Source organism: Sander lucioperca, chromosome 21 (genome assembly GCF_008315115.2).
Source record: "Sander lucioperca isolate FBNREF2018 chromosome 21, SLUC_FBN_1.2, whole genome shotgun sequence".
NCBI classification, from domain to species: Eukaryota; Metazoa; Chordata; class Actinopteri; order Perciformes; family Percidae; genus Sander; species Sander lucioperca.
Window position 1 is genome coordinate 24,252,997 of NC_050193.1, and position 19,495 is coordinate 24,272,491.

At 38.4% G+C, this 19,495-nt stretch overlaps 3 protein-coding genes across 3 annotated transcripts; 2 read left to right on the plus strand and 1 right to left on the minus strand.

The window, feature by feature from the left end:
* Window positions 1-793: 793 nt before the first annotated feature.
* On the minus strand, window positions 794-5,078 carry cd2bp2 (CD2 (cytoplasmic tail) binding protein 2). Its single transcript, XM_031318858.2, has 7 exons — window positions 4,918-5,078; window positions 4,582-4,660; window positions 3,455-3,587; window positions 2,958-3,115; window positions 2,291-2,876; window positions 2,122-2,207; window positions 794-1,091 (listed from the first exon to the last, which is right to left on the minus strand). The coding sequence occupies exons 2-7, from the start codon at window positions 4,654-4,656 to the stop codon at window positions 981-983; spliced, it is 1,149 nt and encodes a 382-aa protein (XP_031174718.1). The 5' UTR covers window positions 4,657-4,660; window positions 4,918-5,078; the 3' UTR covers window positions 794-980.
* Window positions 5,079-5,525: 447 nt separating this feature from the next.
* Window positions 5,526-9,190, plus strand: zgc:153733 (uncharacterized protein LOC556313 homolog). Its single transcript, XM_031318860.2, has 4 exons — window positions 5,526-5,965; window positions 7,035-7,123; window positions 7,236-7,539; window positions 8,029-9,190. Exons 2-4 carry the CDS (start codon window positions 7,043-7,045, stop codon window positions 8,436-8,438), a joined length of 795 nt encoding a protein of 264 aa, XP_031174720.1. The 5' UTR covers window positions 5,526-5,965; window positions 7,035-7,042; the 3' UTR covers window positions 8,439-9,190.
* A 5,370-nt stretch (window positions 9,191-14,560) lies between these two features.
* On the plus strand, window positions 14,561-19,355 carry mylpfa (myosin light chain, phosphorylatable, fast skeletal muscle a). The gene is made up of 7 exons (XM_031318861.2): window positions 14,561-14,811; window positions 15,433-15,531; window positions 16,803-16,878; window positions 16,980-17,084; window positions 17,641-17,719; window positions 17,881-17,929; window positions 18,533-19,355. The coding sequence occupies exons 1-7, from the start codon at window positions 14,809-14,811 to the stop codon at window positions 18,632-18,634; spliced, it is 513 nt and encodes a 170-aa protein (XP_031174721.1). The 5' UTR covers window positions 14,561-14,808; the 3' UTR covers window positions 18,635-19,355.
* The last annotated feature ends 140 nt before the right edge of the window (window positions 19,356-19,495 follow it).

Sequence of the window (19,495 nt, forward strand, 5' to 3'; positions counted from 1 at the left end):
CAGTGAAAATGTAAGGATTTGTCACATTGAACTGCCTATAATCTTCTCGATTAATTGTTTGGTCTGACTATCAAAAAATAAAGTTGGTCTACAAAATATCCTAGAGCACAAGGCGCTGTCATTAACAGTCTGGAACCCAAGAATATTCAATTTACTATAAATACAAAGAAAGGCAGCACATTCTCACATCTGACAACCTGGAACCATCAATGGGCATTTTTTGCTTGAAGGTGACTTTAATGCTGATTTATTTTCTTTTGATCCACTAATTGTTACACTTTTTATTGTACTGCCAAAATTCGCTTGTCTTGTCACTTCTGACACTAAAAACACATTTTGCATACTCGGATTTGAAAGAATATAAACAATTTGAATTGGCTCGATATTTTATAAATCTTGTGAGGTAACACTGATGTATTAGTGACGATATACAAAGTAGATATAATCTTACAGTACAAAGGGTATCTAACTGAATTCTTGAAGCTGTGCAGTTAACATCTCTATATTATAGTCCACTTAGAACACTGTCTTCATGGCAAAAGTGCTATTCAATATTGAAGTTTTGGAAAAATGTTGAATTGAGCAAGTACATAAGCTACTACAGTAATATATTTTTAATATTATTTTAACAAAAATAATTATATTAAATGTCAATGTGCAAATGAATGTCAAGTGGAATTGCCATGTAAACTTCACTGAATTATCAGAATGAAATCTGTTGTCTCTCTTGTCAACGAGCCTTAAAATAAACCCACAATGGGATTTGGTTCTAAGAAAAACAATAAGAAACAAATGGCTGATAGCAACACCACATACATCAGTTATTTATTTAAAAACAATATACAGAAAACAAAGCCCCTGTTAAAATGATAAATTTGCCAGCAAAGCCCTGGGTGAAAAGATTGAAGAAAGATTGAGGGCAAAACATGACTGCTGAGGGTGATCGTGATGGTTGGGATTAATTTCCTGCTGGACATAAATCATGTGAACAGCTCAAAGTCGAGTCTCTTTGAGTTGTAGAACTGAGCTCCATCCTGGTCGACCCTTTTGCAGTAAACACCAGTGCTGAAATAGCCTTCATCCACCCAACCCTGCAAAACAGACAATAAGAAGATTAAATCCCACCTGGCCAGATTGAGGTTAAAGGTAGAACCAGCCTGCAGCCCAATAATCTTGTAAACATAATGGGATTTACTTCTAAATTTGCATTAGTATACAGGAGAAAAACAGAAAAAAATGGGAAATGCCTTAATAAAGTTGCCATTTAATTTAGCAGTATTAGTGCAAGTAATAAGTACGATGATTATAAAATTTAAAATAGACATACACTTCTATTATAATGATGAGCATAACAAACCTGAACTGTGTCCCGATTCTATACTTGAAAACATTACAATTAAACAAAAGTTTTTAAGAATGTACACCTTTCTATATTTTAGTTCTAAGCCCTTGTTAAAATTATAACCTACAGTTTTCTATTATTTTTTACTATTACAATGTTCTCTTTCTTTATCATTCTTGTTTGATTGAGATCATAAGCAGGGTGCCAATTCCATACATGTTGTTTACAATAAACATTCTGTTATGAGCAACACGTTTAACAACACATCTGAAAATTGCCACAATCAATTATACACAAGGATATCAGTACACATACTAAATTTGCTTTGTTTTTGACTGTGCTGTTGTTTGACAATGTTGTCACACAAGCAAATTCTTGGTTTGGTGTGTCTGTGGATGTCATAATCAGTCATCATAACAATCAGGTATGGACCAAATTAACTGCACTGAGACCAGCATAAAGTGGTCTTGGAAATTGAAATGCATACTTGATTCGTCTCGTCCAGTTATACTAGCTTTGTCCCCCCCATCATTTGTCCCCTCCGACTGCTACCACCAAGTTTGATCGGATAATTTTTAACACGTGCTTACAAAACCAGAATGTCAAAACAAAAGCAAAGACTTGGAGCTGATGTCATTGCCTACTTTGTTCCATATTTTGCCATACATATCCAATGTATCAAAAAAAAAACCATACAATACCAGGTGTACACTGTATCACAAACTCTAGAACTGCTTTTGTTGAAGAACCTTTGATTTTAAGTTGATGGAAGAGAATACCTGCATCTGCTGACTGGTGAAAGGGCCGAAAACCTCTGAATCATCCTTATTTTCCCATTTGTACTCCCACATGACTTCATCACTCACTAAAAAGAAGACAAAACTGGATTAAACAAAACAAGATAGTTGTACTATTGAAGGCAAATGTATACAAGTAACACTAAGCAACCTTTTTCGTCTTCTTCCCTCTCCGATCTGCCTGTATGGGTCTCGTCAAATTTATCTGCGAACATGTCAAGTTCATCTTCGTCATCACTATCACCACCGGGTTTCTTCCCCACAGCTGGTCGCTTGCTCTTCATGCTCTTCATCATATAGGCCAATTTTTCATATGTTTGCTGATATATCTCAAACATCCCAGATCCAACCAATCTGTCAGCTAGTGCTGTGAGCCTGTCGAGCTTTTCTGTATCCCTTTTGGTCTCCTCCGTGGGTTCACTCTGTTCCCTCAGCTTCCCCTTCTTTCTTCCTCCAAGGCCTCCTAGCCGACGGAGCGCTTTGGCAACTGTCTCCCCAGGTAGCAACAGTTCGACCACAGCTTCAGTGAGCTGGTGCTGCGTGTAGGATGCCAGCGGGTCCTCTGCAGGCTCCATCTCCTCCTCTTCTTCTTCTTCTTCTTCATTGTTTTCTCCGCCTGCCTGCTTCTCTTCTCTCTGTTTCTCTTCCTCAGCCTCATCCTCATCCCCAGCTCTGCGTTTCCGTTTGGCTCCGAGACCTTTCTTCTTTTGTTTGTAAGGTTGTTCTTTTATTCTCACCTAGAAGAAGTAACTTATATTAATGCACATCCCTTGGAAAGCTTTTAGACATGAAGCAAAAGTCCCTTAAAATACAATTACCCAGTCAATGTTGTCAAGCCAGTTGTCTCTAATCTGTTCTTCCTTTTTAATGAAATAGTTTCCCTCGGAGTCAAAGTATCCTTCCTGCATCTCCTCATCCAGGTTGAAAGGTGTAATAGAAACTCCCTCGTCATAGTCAATTGTGGCTCCCTCTTGGCCTGAAAACACAGTTGGCATGGTCTCAGGTGACATGATTGAGTTAGGCAACAACGTTATCTTGCCACACTCAAGGCATTTGTATGTAGCAGAAGTGGACAAAACATATTCAGTGTCAAAGAATTCAGCCTCTTGTTAAGAGCTTGCTTCCTTAACACTTGAAAACAAATTGAAATGTATACTTGTGAAGAATATGTAAAGATATACTCAAAAGTGTATGCGCCCTTTGGTACATTCAATAAGTGTATATTTGAAGTACTATGTCATATCAAAGTAAGCGAGACCAGCTCGCTGCCATCTATCACTTCATAGTTACAGTGCAAATAATAAACAGGACATACCCTCCACGTCATCATTGGCCAGAATATCATATTTGCTGCTGCTTTTTGTTTCTTCCCCTTCATCCTCTTCATCACTGTCAAGGGAATGTTTGCCCTTAAACCTGGAGCCTGGTCCACTCACAACCTCACAAATCTGGTTCAACAGTAGATGAAAGAAAAGAAAATATTACATATAACATCATATAATATTTATTTATAGTGTATAGTAGTTTATATTTAGTCAGTTGTTTCCATGTCCTGACAACATTGTCATTGATTTAGCTGACAAACTCGTCGTTTGCAGAGCTTAAGAAGTCACAGGTGCAATTGTGCAATAGGTTCAGTCGTCACTGGACCAATGGAAATCCAGCGATGACTTGGGTGCTGTTTGTTTGTGCTGTGATTGGATGATGTTTTGTTTTATAAAAGGTATTTCTTCACCTGTGACCATTTAGTTGTCAAATGATATGGTTGCAGTGGTGAAATGTAACCAAGTAAACTAAATCTGAGGTACTTGTACTTTGAGTATTTCCAATGAATGCTACTTTATACTGTTACTCCACTACACCTCAGAGGGGAATATTGTACTTTTTACTCCACTACATTTGTCTGACAGCTTTAGTTGATTTTTAGGCTACAATTTGTCAAACCTTTCCTGCCTGGGGGAAAGCATGCATCTCCAAATTTGGTGTTTTTCTTATGAAATGAAGGATGAAGTGTTCCTTCATGTTTTGAGAAAAGTATCCTACTTCTTAAGCTAATTACACTTTTTTAAAGTTCTGTTGGAAAATGCATCTTCACAAAGCTGAAAACATATGATCTTATAGAATATGATGCATTGTTGTAAATTAAACTACCCAATAAAGGAGTTAGAAGTAGCACAGCCTTAAACATCTACAGCAGTAAATGCACCATACTTTTCATTTTGCTGATACTACTTACATACTTTTACTTAAATACAGGTTTTGAATGCAGGACTTTTACTTGTGCTGGAATATTTTCAGTGTGGTAAAGAATCCGAATACTTCTTCCACCAAGGATTGTATGGTTAGTTACATCTCTGAAGTCCTTACTGACTGACCAGTGATCTAATTAGATGTCCCGTTTCTGAAACAATGTAAACGGGACAGTGCTAAAACTGATGTTACCTTTTTGTTTGGGAGGTCTTCATCCAGCTCTAACACCCCGTCCCCGTCCTCAAATGTTACTTTCCTCTTCGGCATGGTGCTACAGAAGGCAAGACAGTGACTCTTTTATTCCTCAAACGCAACTATTAGCGAGTGGCTTTATAACACTTTTACTGAGTAGATTATTGTAACGTCGTGAATATGAGCGGTTACCACAGAGCTCATGTTAGCTTTGTTGCTACAAATGTTAGCCAGCAACAGCGCATGCAAAACAAATAATGCAGTTATCACAGTCCAAACTCTAGTTAGAGGTAAGATTACATGTAGTTAACTGATACAGTGTAACCTGTATATTACCTTGGTGTGAAATTATACAAACAAGGCGAGAAAACTGATATTTAGCTGGGAAATGTGTCAGAACTTCATAAAAAAAGAATTCAAGCAACGTTCGTTTTCGTTTCTTCTTCCCCTCTCTTCTTAGGTCTGTGCTGGCTGGCAAACAATGGCGCATTACCGCCGCCACCTGGTGGGGAGTGTAGAGAGGATTTTATAGACGATATGTTCGAATCACATTGAACTGCAGTGTTCTCCACAGCACTTGATTCAGACTGTGTGGAGACATGCTGCACAGTATAAAGGCCCTGTAAATCTCTTCACCTTGGACTCTTTTAGATTATGAATTCCTTGAGGATAAAAAGGATGAGTGTGTATCACAAATAGATTCAACAAGCAAAGAAATGTAGCAGCACTTTTTTTTTTTAAAACAAGTTATGTAATTATTTTTTTAATTGATACATTTTTTTCTTTTTATTCAGAGATTAATAAAGAGAGACAGATTCAACCATGAATGTCATACACAAGTTATGTCTGAAAAGAAGCTGTAGCCTACACCCCCCTGAAGAATCAACCACTTAAAGGACATGTGCTCTACACACCACCAGAGATTAAAATAAAAGTCACCTATAAAGGACAAAAAAAGTAACACAAATGCAGAAGTGAGAGAGCCGAGGCAAATACATCAGACCTCGAACTCCACTTAAGCATCCTGTGTCTCATTTCCAGGTAGCAGTTCTCATCAGTGACTGCTTGGTTCAGCTGATCCGCCAGCTCAGGGCAGACTCAAGCAGAGAGGAGAGAGAGAGAATATAATATGTCAGGATTGTGTTACCAGGAAGTGGGTCGAGTTATTTATATTTCAACACTCGTCCTCTTGTACCCGAGGGAGAACCAGTGGTAGTAACCTGAAACTATATATTCAAACATTGTCTGGTTCTGGATGCATCAAACAATTTGCTTCATGTTTGGGAACTCTAAGGACCAAGGAGAAGAGATCTGTACATGTAAATAATGTGGCGACTGTGTGGAAGGGTAAAGTGACCCTGTGAGGGACTCAACATTGGCAGAGGTAAGTCTGAGTCACGGTCTTCTATTCTGTCACTGCTGTCTGAGTCACTATACAAGTAAATTATATGGAAGGCGGACAAGACATGTTGTATTGGTATTGCCTTGGCTTTATTACTGTTATTGTCATTATTACTAATAAATGCATATTATTTGACTGTAGTTCTATTAATTCAGTACATTTGGAGTAACAGTCCTGGTTTTTAGTTCACTGGGTAACACTGACAGCTGCTTTTAAACCTCAAGTGCATCCTCCTAATAATAGTATTATTATTATTATTATTATTATTATTATTATTAATAATAATAATAATAATAATAAAGATCTACTGAAGTGAACTTAACAGGAAAATGAAAAAAAAAACTTGCTTGATGATTTCAATCAATATTTTGCTGAAGAAAAATCCTGGATTAATGCATTTCTGGAATATGTTTCAGTCTACATCTCATACAGTTTTCAGTATAAATACCCCATGGTGAATAAAGTATCCATATATTTTACTCAAGTAAAAGTGTATGTTTTAATGACAAAATATTCCATCATAAGTAGCAAAAGTGCAGAAGTAATACAAGCAAAATGTACTTTAAGGATCGAAAGTACTGCTGAAAAGTGGCCTCTGTCTGATGCATCAATATGTAAGTTGTATTTTTGTTGTTGTAGCCGGTCAAGATGGGGCTAGTTTTTGTTCTTTATATACAGTTTCCAGCAGTTCTAAACCTAGGGATGGGGCCCCTCCAAAGAGTCACAAGATAAATCTAAAGGGGTCGAGAGATAATTTTACCTCTTTGGGGCTCAAACAAATATTCAGGCAAAACCATTCCAGAGGGAGACACATCTCTTTGGTGGAACTCAAAACAAATCATACACAACTGAAACATGACAAGGGGCCTCAAATAAAAAGTGTGAGGATAATTGGAGGATATTAAAGATCTACTGAATTGAGCCTAATAAAAAAGTGATTATGGTTTGTAGTTACAGTAAAATCATGTCACTATTTCTGGAATATGTTCTACAGCTACATTTCATGCAGTTTTTAGTATTTTACATTCTTAATGTAGATACTCATCTTCAGGTTTTGGGATGAAGCTCCATGAGAAGATGTTGACCCATTACCTTTCATGCACCTCTCCTGTAGATAAAGAGGGATATCTCTACAAAAAGGTTAGGCTAAACATTAAACATACACAACATGAAATAACTGAATCTTAAGTACTCATTTCCATGTGATAGCAAATGTAATAATTCTGCTTTACTTTGACATTTTCATTTATAGAAAGAGAGAAATGCCACCTACCAGCGGCGGTGGTTTGTCCTGAAGGCAAACCTGCTTTTCTACCAGGATCGTCCAGCTGACCGACACCTGCTGGGTGTCATTGTGCTGGAGGGGTGTGCCGTCCGGCGCTCGGAGCCTGATGGACAGTTTACCTTTTCCCTGGTGTTTGAAGGGCCAGGACTCAAAACCTACAGATTTGCAGCAGGGGATGGTCAGACTCAAGAGAGCTGGGTTAAAGCTTTGCTCTCAGCCAGCCACTGTTACCTCTCCCTGCTGGTGAGAGACTTGGGGAGGCAGTATGAAGGTGTGTTATGTGGTGTGGCCCTGTTCTTAGGTATAGACTGAAGTTCATGTTTTTTTTGTACGTTTTTTCTTGTCTTTTCTAGGCTATTATTCTAGGCAGTTTCTGGTGCAGTAAAATGAGAAAATCACTGCAACTCTTATATCTGTCCACATACAGCCATCAGCCAGTAAGCTTAGCACATAACCCCCTCTAAAATCTCAAATTGTTGTTTTTAAACTTTGTATTTTTGTATAGATTAAACAATCAAGGTATAAGATACCTTAATAGTGGGGCTGGTAGATTCATTTTGTTGCCCGTTTCCCCCTGTAGTGCTAAGATAACCGGCTGCTGATTGTACCCAAACAAGAGAGTGGTATCAATCTTCTAACTCTGCCAGAAAATATTTTCCCAAAACTATTCCTCTGCAAAAGGTGCTATATACATATTTTTTCTATAATTAATTATTATTAATAACCTATGTTTTCACAATTTCCTGTTTTCCATCTGCAGAAGCTAAACAGCAACAAGGCTCTGGTGAATCCCGTCCCAGCTCCTCTGTCAGTGCTCTCAAACAGTCCACCCCTAACTTCCTCTTCCCTGTGCAGGGGCCAACAGCAGTGGTCCGGGTGGGGAGAAGCTTCAGTGCCGGGACTGCTTTACAGGCACCATCAATACCCACTAAAGTGGTGGCGAAAAAGTCCCCGAAACTGTGGCCCAGGAGAAATGCTCACGTCACACCACTTAATGGACCGGCACCTTTGTATGGTGAATGGCCTTTGGTGGATTTTGATCCACTTCAGGACTTTAGCAAACTTCATGATTATTATGGCCAGGAAGTGAAGAAAGCCAGAGAGGAATGGCTGAGAAGTCGACGAGCAGAAGAGGAACACAGTGATGGAGATCTCATCGACCTGGGGTGAAAGAAAACCTGAGAGTTAGAGACCATTTAAGAGGAAGTGAGACGGAGTGTTTCATGTAAAAAAGGAACTGAACCTGAAGTGTCTAACTGTATTTAACAACAAAGAGTTTGAGGCCCAGACACTTGTACGTGTGCTAAATGTTCCTCCATTTCATATGATGAGTTTAAATCATTTCTGTTAGTTTTGTTTTACAGAAAGCTATAATTTTCCTGAGCCAAACGGTGAGTGTCCATGGGATGCAACAAAGAACAAGCAAGGAAGCAAGAGTGTGGGTACTGCGTTATCTGCACATCTGCAAAGCAGTGTGTCAATAGGTCTATTTCATAGCATTTTGACTAACGTTACTGATATTAACAATGTCCACGTTTTATTTAAGTGTCTAAGTAAGCCATGACAGTGTAACAGTGAGCCAGCATGCACAATATCAGGACCCTGAAACTGAAGCAGCTGAATGAAATTCAGCCATCATTGTTATAGTTACACTTGTGATTTACGTGCTGTGACATGAAAAATGCCCATTCCTTGTTTGTTTACTCCCTTCTAATTGCAACCTGCCCACCTGCCACTAAGCAGTTATGCACGTGGTGCAATTATGAAGTTCATCCATGGCATAAAAAGGCTTCAGGAAGCAGTATTGAGCAAAGATTATATATTTTTTTCATTGCATGAAAAAAATTAATTGATCTGTAGCCCTATGATACAAACACAAACATGACTTTCATATACTAGTTCAGATCATAAAGGTTTAAAACAAAAAACGTTTTTTTACTGGAAGAATTACAAGGACACTTTAAAATGTCCTCCATGAAAAACCTGCTAACCTGCACACCTGCTGCTAATTGCATTGAATATATTGAATATATTCCTATACAGTCCCCTGAGCAGTTTGGTGTTCAAATGGCAGAGAAAGGTTGTTTGATGAAGTATTAAGCAAAGAGTATTATATATTTTTCATTGCATGAAAAATAAAATTGGTCTGTTGACTTCTGTTTAATAATCAATTAGTTGGCATACTCAGCCATGCATATAATATAAAATAAGATGCTGCTGTGGCCGGGTTGTCAGTGGGTAGAGCATGGCGCGCACATATACTGAGAGGTTTATGCCTCGACGCAGAGGTCCAGGGTTCGAATCCGACCTGTGACGATTTCCTGCATGTCTTCCCCCTTTCTCACCTAGCTGTCCTATTAAAAATAAAGGCGGAAAAGCCCAAAAAAATTATCTTAAAAAAAAAAAAATAAGATGCTGCTGATACAAAACAATGCAAAGAAATAACATTTCAAATTTTAGTCCAGATTGTGAAATTTTATCAAATATAGAAACAGTTTCTGATAGAATTATAGGTAAATATATGGAAATAAGCATGAGATGCCATGTGGGTGAGTGTGAGGCAACAAGGATAGGAAACACATGCATACATTGCAGGCAAACAATAGTTAAGGGGTTTATTGCAAATTTGAAAATACATAAGCTTACTGGCATGTCCAAACAGAAGTAGTATTAAGTCCACAGGGTAGTTAAAAGGGCAGATACAAGTGCAGGCAGGTACAGGTAACAGGGTACCAGTTGCAGGTCCAAGATAACAGAGGCTCAAAAGCAATAAAACAAAGCAATATTGACAATTTGGCAACTGGCTGGGGAAAATGGGCTGGTACTGCAGAGCTAATGAGGAAAAGTGGGAGTAGGTGGGCAGGAAAGGTCAGGTGATGGGAATGGCTGAAAGGTGAGTGGCTGGATGAGAGTCAGAAGATTGAGACAGGTGGGAAAATCAGAGGGCATCTAGTGGACAGACTGGCAATAAAGGTAGGAAGGGAATGTAGCTGAGATGGACAGAGAAGAAGAATATGACACGAGAAGTTTCCTTTTCATATAACAGGCCTTTTGCCCTGCAGATATTTTAACTTGTCATAGTAGGGGAAAGCATAGGTGTTACTAATAACATTGACGATGGCTCCATATATTCAAGTGTCCTAGTAAGCCATGGCAGTGTGACATTGTGCCAGCATGCACAATACATTACAAATTATTATTTTATCTAACCATAAGGCTACTTTAAGAAGACATTTGTGGAAAACACAGAGAACACTGAACCTTATGAAGTTAATTTTCACTCCCTTTTTCTGGCAAACAAATCACTAAGCCAATGAAGCATCAGACACTATATGACAGTCAGTGGATGACTGTAAACAGCAGAGGACGCTGCAGGCACAGTGTGCTGCAGTGAAACACCTGATTTAGAGACTGTAAGCCATCTATTTATGGTATAAGCAGTGTGGTTGAGTCAGAAATAGCACAGTGAATTATGGAAGTATGCAAGGGACATAAATAATGCAGCTGGTGTTAAAACTGACAGGTTAAATATTTTTTGGGAAATTATTATTGAGTCATCCACTCATTTACTTGGATCATTACAACATATCTGTCTGTAATTTCCATTGAATCCATTGGGTTAATAAGACAATGCAACATCAACAGAGAATCAACAACCATACATGACAGAATATAATACAGCGTAAAACAAAAGCATCATATAAAAGCATAATTTGGGATATTGATAGAGGAGATCAAGTGCATATTCAAGAAAGTGCCAAAGTTTAATAAGCTTTATAATTAAATTGTTCATTCAGCCTCCTCTGAGTTCAGTGAAACCAGGGTGAAAAAGCAAAAGTTGACATCTGACCTGCCGTAAACGTATAATTTACTGTATGGTGATTCATGTAGCACAATCGTATGGAGTCAAATAACAAAACAGGGCAACCTGAGGCTGGTAGGTACTTATACACACCAGAGTATAACATACAACCCTGTCGTCTGACATGTCACAGAAGTTCCATGAGGCCTCCATAGGACAAGCTGGGAGCTTCTCCACATTCCTGCACCTACAGACGGACATACCAATAATAAGTGATATATGGCTTCAGAGGAGCGTGGCGACATGTGTCACGTTACAGCATCGTCCCCCTGAAATGTCCACATATCTGTATGTAAACACTTCCTCTCAATAGCAACATGTAAACACATTGTGAAGGGAGACCTTTTTTTTTTTACAACTGTGTTGTAAAGTCAGGTAACTGCAGAAGCTGACACGTCTGTGAAAAGTTTAAGATGACACAGCTTATTCTCAATGATAACTGACTCATAAAAATGAGTGGGCCAAATGTTATTGCAATAAAAAAGATATTTAGGAGTTTAGAAAGAGAGCTATTATTTCTCTCTCTTTTTTAAACGTATTTATTTCTAAATGCAGGACAGATTAAATAAAATATTACAAAGTGACTTTATGTTTCATAGAACAAATTAGCTTGATGCCTAAAATCTTGTCACACAAAGAAAAGACAGAACATTTAGAGTTTTTGTTATTATATCGATTATTTATTCATCATTATTATTAATGATATCAAGTGCCATAAGTACAGAATGTAAAATGACTTCAAGGAATATAACAAACCAGAAAAAACAGCTGAAGTTGTTGAAGGTAATAATAATGTAATATAATGTATACTTTATTAATCCCGCAAGGGGAAATTACAATGTTTTCACTTTGTTGTTATTACACACAGGCCTGAATTACACACACATGCTCAGTACCTATACATGCAGTTGGGGGGTTTGGTGCCTTGCTCAAGAGCACCGTGGCAGTGCCCAGGAGGTGAACTGGCACCTCTCCAGCTACCAGTCCACCATACATTGGGGACTTGAACCAACAACCCTCTGGTTCCCAACCCAACTCCCTACTGACTGAGCAGACAAACCTTTTAAACATTCTTTTAAATGTCATAATCATCTCTTGATCTATCCACAAATGCTTTAATATAAAGTCAGTGTCTCCTGAATTGCTGAACATAATGCCTAATGTTTCCCTTAATTTTCTGGATTAGGGTACAGTACACTCTGTTTAAATGAACCTTATATTACATTTCAGGCTTGAATATGATCTTTTCAAGGTCACGTTCTGTTGTTTTACCCTTTAAAATTACTGCTTCCAAAGACATTCCACCATCATTTTAATATGAAAAGTTTAAAGGACATTTTAAAGTTTAAATTTAAGGGATTGTGTTTCATATTGAATGTAAAGCCAAAGTGCAAAACACATATCATGGAGTCAATCTATCAGTTTAAACCTACACCTCTTGTTTAAAAGTAGAAATCACAGTCAAAACATGTGCTGTGTGACATGTTTCATTCCTTGACAAGGTGGTGAAAATCAAGTGAACCTGCAGTCAAAGATCAACAGAAACACAAGGGGAGGTCTGGGGCTCTGGATGTCCTGAACACCCAAGATAAACAACCGTGTGTCTAATCCAAATTACTGCAGGAGTGAAAACCAGTGAAGAACAGAGACATGACTCATGATTGAGAGATCAGTGGAAACACAAACAATCATGACCAGAGAGCTGAGAGAGGCTGCAAAAATAAAGCCTTCCAATAGAAAGGATTAACAAAGTTATTAATGAAATGAAAACAGATCATCTCTGAGGTAAATTTGGATATAACACCTGAAAAAACTAATGAAGAAAAGCATTTTGTTCTCAGGGCCTGGCGCATTGGCAGACTGTCCAGTTTATTTAGCTATTTTGGTCGCCCTCAGCTGCCCCTTTATGCACTTATGGGAATGTCGGCTGCCATCACCCTGCCAAGTAATCCCTGTATATATTTTAGGGGGAGGAATGGTGGGTATAGACGGCGCAAGAGTGGGGGGCGAGGGGGCAAACAGGTGGGAAAGTGTTCCTGACTAAGGCCAATCATCAAACAGACACCTTTGTGCTGAAGAGAAAGCAGGACTGCAGCCAGGGGTTAATGGGGCTTTCACTCACTTTCAAACAAAAACAAACAAAACAGGAAACAGACAAAAGACACCCACATTAACATAAATCACTACCCAGTTAGAAAACACAGCTATAACTGATGGAATGAGATGTTTAGACATTTCAACGAGTTCTGCTCATAATAAATATTAGAATTTGACTTTTTGCGCGTCTTTATACTTCTACTCTATGACATTTTAGAAGTAAATATACTTTTTACTGGTTGAAAGTTAGTAGTTGCTTTACAAATTAAGTTTTTATATAAACAGGGCGACCTCTACATTGAGAACCCCTGGGCTAAACTACCAACATGTAAATACCAGTCACATTTTTCTGCAGACCAAGCATTTTTACTTTCAATACTTTAAGTACATTTTGCTGTTGCTTAACCCTGATGATGATTATGAGTATTAATAGTAGTTGATTAACATGAAGTCATTCTTATTCATCGCAATTCATTGAAACTTTAACTAGTATTATCTTATAATAATATAATATTGAACAGTGAGATTGTCAGATAGTAAAATGTGTTGTTTTTACACCCTTTTAAAGCAGTCACACCTGGAATTATAATTATACTTTATTTTCATTGATTAAATTAATGAATTATGTCAATACCCCTAATTCATAATGATAGAGTAGAACAAAAAAGTTATTAAAAAAGGAAGGAAAAATGAATAAATAAAGATGTGTCCTTAATAAAGTGAAGTATTACAGTATGTAATACATACTTATACATACATACCGTTGTGTGTGAGAATTATTTTCTATTTTATTCATTACTATTATTATTATTATTTCTATTTCAGTTATTTCAAATATTGCCTTGTGCAGATTTTCAAAGACAAACTCGAAATATTTGTTCTTCCATATTGTTTGTTGTGTGAAGAGATATTTTAATGAGATGCTATTTTGGAATGAGCTTAATGCAATAATACATAATTGGTGTTACTAAATTTAACATTAACATCATATCAACTTTAAATAAGCAAGCGGAGCTGTGCACATACAGGGTAATAGCTTCATCAGTTGCTGATCTTATAGAATGCCTGCATCTCAGTCCGTAATATAGCAATGGACATCACAAACCAAAAATAAAGTCAGCGAGTAGCTGCTGTGCCTCTCTGCAGGCAGATGGAGGTGGACAGAAGGAGGGTGGACAGACAGTGTCCAGTGGTCCAACAAGCATCTATGTCCCGAATGTCCTTATTAGTCCACGTGAGACTGCAAACCTGCAGCATGGTCCCTCAGCTATCAGGTTTACTTAATTCCAAGACTCCTGGGTCTATTTCTAAACTCCTGTAAAGTGATACGCTTCCCCGCCATTCTGTCTCCTTCACTTTTGCCATCAGTTTATCCTTGACCATCCTCTCTCTCCTCTCCCTCGCTCTATCTTTCCCTCTGACCCTCTCTCTCTTTTTTATCCCCATCCAAACTTGAGGCTGTGGCTAAAGTTAGATTGGCCTGCAGAGGGGTATATAAGCCCCCGGGGATGTTGGTATAATGCGGCTTCACACTATCTTCTCCTTCTTGATCAGCCAAATCTCCACTCATACCGTCTCAAGATGGTGAGTACTTCACACATCTCTTCTGGTGGAAATATCTACAGGGGAATCAACCCAACCTTATGGATTAACTCAGCTTTTTGATGCATTTAAAAAAAAATCTGAGTTTGAAATAATATTAACAAAGAAGATGGGAACATTTGTCATCACTTCCAGTAGATGAAGTGATTTTGGACATTTTTCTTGTGGATTTGATTTGGATAATTGCAGTTCCTGGTAATGCCGTTTTAAGGATGCTTGGGTATTAATGTGTTATTAAATTTAGTTTTACATAATGCACTTCAGATTGCATGCCAAACTCAAACATCTAGAGGGTCAAATTAAAGAAAAAAAAAAACAAATGCATATTGGTAGTCAGATCAAAATTGTCTGAGCTAACGTGAGGATTGCACCTGAATGTGTAGGATCTGCTAAAGCAGTAAGCAATGCAAATGTAAGAAGGTCATAAAGAGAAACCACTCTTTTTGGTGGATAGATGCAAGTATACATCACATAATCTTAAGAGGTCATAAGCTAAAAGGTTGGGAACATTTGCCTGTACAATACTCAGTAGCATCATTATGAGTTTTTAGCCAAAATCTAACTGACTTACCTAAATATTTCACTCTTGTGTTTGTTCTCCAGGCACCAAAGAAGGCAAAGAGGAGGGCAGGAGGAGGAGATAGCGGCTCCTCCAATGTGTTCTCCATGTTTGAGCAGAGCCAGATTCAGGAGTACAAAGAGGTGAGGTTTGTCCATGCAGCCACACAGCAATACTCCCTCCTTTTTTCTACTGTATGAGCATCATTCATGGCAGCCTCAGCAAGCATTTAACAACTTCTGGTTAATAATCAATAGATAGACCTAAAGAGCCTCAGATTCCAAATTGAAGCTGGAGTAATTTAAGTTCAATTTCTTGGAGCCGGTAACCAAAATTAGACTTTGGTTAGCAGTTCCCGGATCCATTTTCATAGCTGTTGCTATTTCTCGTGCACCCCCTCTACTCCCCTGACAATTTAATCATCATGAGAATGTCATTAGGAGGAGCTCTGAAATTTCTGTCACCATCTGAAGCTTTCCACATTTTTTTCACCTTTGACCTCCCCAACCAGCTGTCACTCTCCTTAATGCAGAAGGCTGCGAGGCCAAGCAGAACAACAGGACCTCGATAGGCTTATTGTATCGCAGAACAAACTTCAGTTTTATGTGTTCAATCTCAAAATAACTTTGAAGGTGATTTGATGAGCAGAGCAATAAGACCAAAAAGCAAAAGGAGAAAGTGTAAAAGTAAGGCATGAAGGGCGTGTGTTGGAGTTCAGTAAGGTCAGGGAGATTTTACAAGGATGTGCTGCCAAGAGATTGGATAATTATGGTGTCAGGGTTTTCAATGCGTTGTCGAGGGATATGTGCTGCGAATAGGAAACATGCCTTGTGTGATAAGTGATACGGACGTCTTGAGTGCAACTTTGGGAATGTATGACATGATGATTAGGGTGATCTTAGCACATTGCACTAATGGAAAGATAGCAGCGTGTGTGTGTGTGTGTGTGTGTGTGTGTGTGTGTGTGTGAAAGGGAGAGTAGGAAGGCAGGGATGTGGCATGAGATGAGAGTTTAAGTTCAAGTCCAAGAGGTTATCTTAAGTTTCATAGATGTAAGTTGCCCAGCAGGGTGAACAGATCAGACAGCTGTTCCCTAATGATACTTTCCTAAATTAACATGTAAGAAAAGACTTGGGCTACCTTACGCAACCCCCACCCCATACATCCACCCCCCCCCCCGCCCCACTACAATTTCTGGGTGCAGCCTTTTTCTTGCACAATATCCTCTAACAACATTTGTAAAGCACTGTGTCAGAGATACTAGCCAGCTGCCACTTTAATGGACAAAGTGATGACAGAGGACTCCCTAAAAGTATAAAGAGGTCTCACCATGTACCTCCGCACAGCCCATCTTTCCATCTGTCCTAAGTGCTTTCTTCAAGTATTAAACCCAGTCTGCTTCTCTTCTTTGTAGGCTTTCACAATCATTGACCAGAACAGAGATGGTATCATCAGCAAAGATGACCTGAGGGACGTGCTGGCTTCAATGGGTGAGTGGTGGTGGGATAAATCTACAGTAGAAAAGCATGGGTTTCATGGTGTCTCGTACATGGTGTCTCGTACTAATCCGATTTTTTTTGGGGCTGTTCAGGCCAGCTGAACGTGAAGAATGAGGAGCTGGAGGCCATGATCAAGGAGGCCAGCGGCCCCATCAACTTCACCGTCTTCCTCACCATGTTCGGAGAGAAGCTGAAGGGTGGGCGTCTAATCTTCATCAACTGTTGCTCCCAAATTGTTGTTTTTACATTATTTACATTACACTGAATTTGACTAAAGTATCTACAGTCATCAGTCACCTTAGTATAGCTAGTCAGGTACTGTACTTTAGTACACTTTGGCGGTACAAAGTGGTTCAATTTCATGCTACTTTATACCTCCACTACATTTCAGTGGGGAAACTTTTACTTTTTACTCCATTGTATTCACAGTAATAGTTACTTTTAAGATTTTATATATAAAGCACATGGTTAGTTTATAACATATTATGCATTGTTAAAGATTAAACTACCCAACAGTGTATGAAGTAGTTTAAAATTACCAACTACAACATTAAATACATCAATGATAATGATCCAATAATATAATAACAACATAACACTGATTCAGGCTGTTCTGTATAATGAGTACTTTTACTTTTGATACTTTAAGTACACATTGTTGCTTATACTTTTACTTTACATTTTGAATGCTTTTCCCACCACTGTCAGTCAGTGTAAAGGTACACTAGCCTGTCCTGTTCATGTCCTCCCCAGGTGCTGACCCCGAGGACGTTATTCTTACCGCCTTCAAAGTCCTGGACCCAGAGGCTACTGGAAGCATCAAGAAGGAATTGTGAGCTTTAAAATATATATATATATATATATATATATATATATATATATATATATATATATATATATATATATATATATATTTTTTTTTATGTTCAACATGCTTGTCCAAATAGGATCAATTCAGATTTTGACTCCCAAAATGTGCTTTGCTTATTCTAGCCTTGAGGAGCTCCTGACCACTCAGTGCGACAGGTTCTCAAAGGAGGAGGTAAAATCACCAACCTGTTAGAGGAATACTGCATGTTTTTGGCAGACTGGTTCGTTGGTCTAATATTCACCATATCCTGAAGTGCTAATAGTCAGCCAATCATCCACCTGCAACACATAGATTTGCTTTTGTGAGTTTATTTAACAGTCATAGAAATATTGAATTAATTAAATATAATTTACAAAAGAAAGTGAAAACAACAAAGCATGGGATCCATGTGGGGTATACATTTCTTGATCAACTGCCTTTATGTCTATACTGTCTTTAACTTAATATTATCGTGACTATGAAAGTGTCCTCGTTGTTTGCAGATACGATGATCCATTTCTCTCATTTTCTGGAGGGTCTTTCCCCCTTATTCCATTGGGAAAATGTCATGTTAAAACCTTAAAGGTTAACCTAGGCTAAAATCTAAAAACATTTTTAAGTAACTTCCTTTAAAGTGTGAGCTGTCTCAACTTTTAACAGTTTTTTTTAACATTGAGGAGACAACTTGACCAATGGACCAGTATCTTAAAAACATGGTGCATTCCTTTAAGGAACATCAGTAAGATAGTACCTCTCCTGCCATGCTGAATTTCCAACGCTCATTTTCCCCCTCAGATTAAGAACATGTGGGCCGCCTTCCCCCCAGATGTTGCTGGCAACGTGGACTACAAGAACATCTGCTATGTCATCACACACGGAGAGGAGAAGGAGGAGTAAAGACAAAGCTAGAAGACAAGAAAGACAGCAATCCCTTTGCAATTCTGCCTTCCCTGCCCTTTTCTTTCCTCCTCTTCCTTCTTCGTTTACCTCTTGTGTAAACCCATGTGCTCAGCCGTTCATATTCAAACCAAAGACTTGTCACACTGACACGAGGGGGCTGATGCACATGGGGTGTCTATGTTTGCTTATGGTGAATAGGGTTGATTTTTAATAAAATGATCCTGTAACATTATTTCCATCAACAAACTTTTCTCAAAAACCTTCTTTCCTTGCAACCATCTTCTGTCTTCTCACCTCTATATTTCTGTCAGCTCTCTCACTTTCACCTTCGAGGTGTTTGTGTAAATGAAATGTGTCCCTCTGCTTCCCTCAGTATCTGAGCAGAAGACAGGTTTTCTATTAGAAAGGGGGGCATAGAAATATATGAGGACCTCATTCCAAATTTTGAAGATGTCCTCTTGAAAAAAGGTGAGAGGAGGGAGAGCATTTGCAGTTTAGAAAAAAATAAGTTGCCTCCTTAAAGACTTTTTCCTTGAAAAGTGAAAGAAAAAAGACTGAAGGAGTGGAGAGAAAGGGCCGAAAGAAAACATTCAAGTCTTCGATTTCTTTCCCTTCGCTCCTTCCTGCAACCATTAAATCATCTTTTTTTCCCATAAGCTGAACTCTTCCTAGCCTTTCCTCTGTAATGAATAAAAGGGACAAACTGTGAATAAAACCTCTTTCCTTTTGTAAAATAATGTCTCTGTTCAGTGGCTCTGTGGGAGGAAACAAGTCTCATCACTACTAAGATGAATCACGATAGACAACAGAACATCCTCCACATTTCAGTAGGACAAACGCCAAAAAAGACAAAAACAC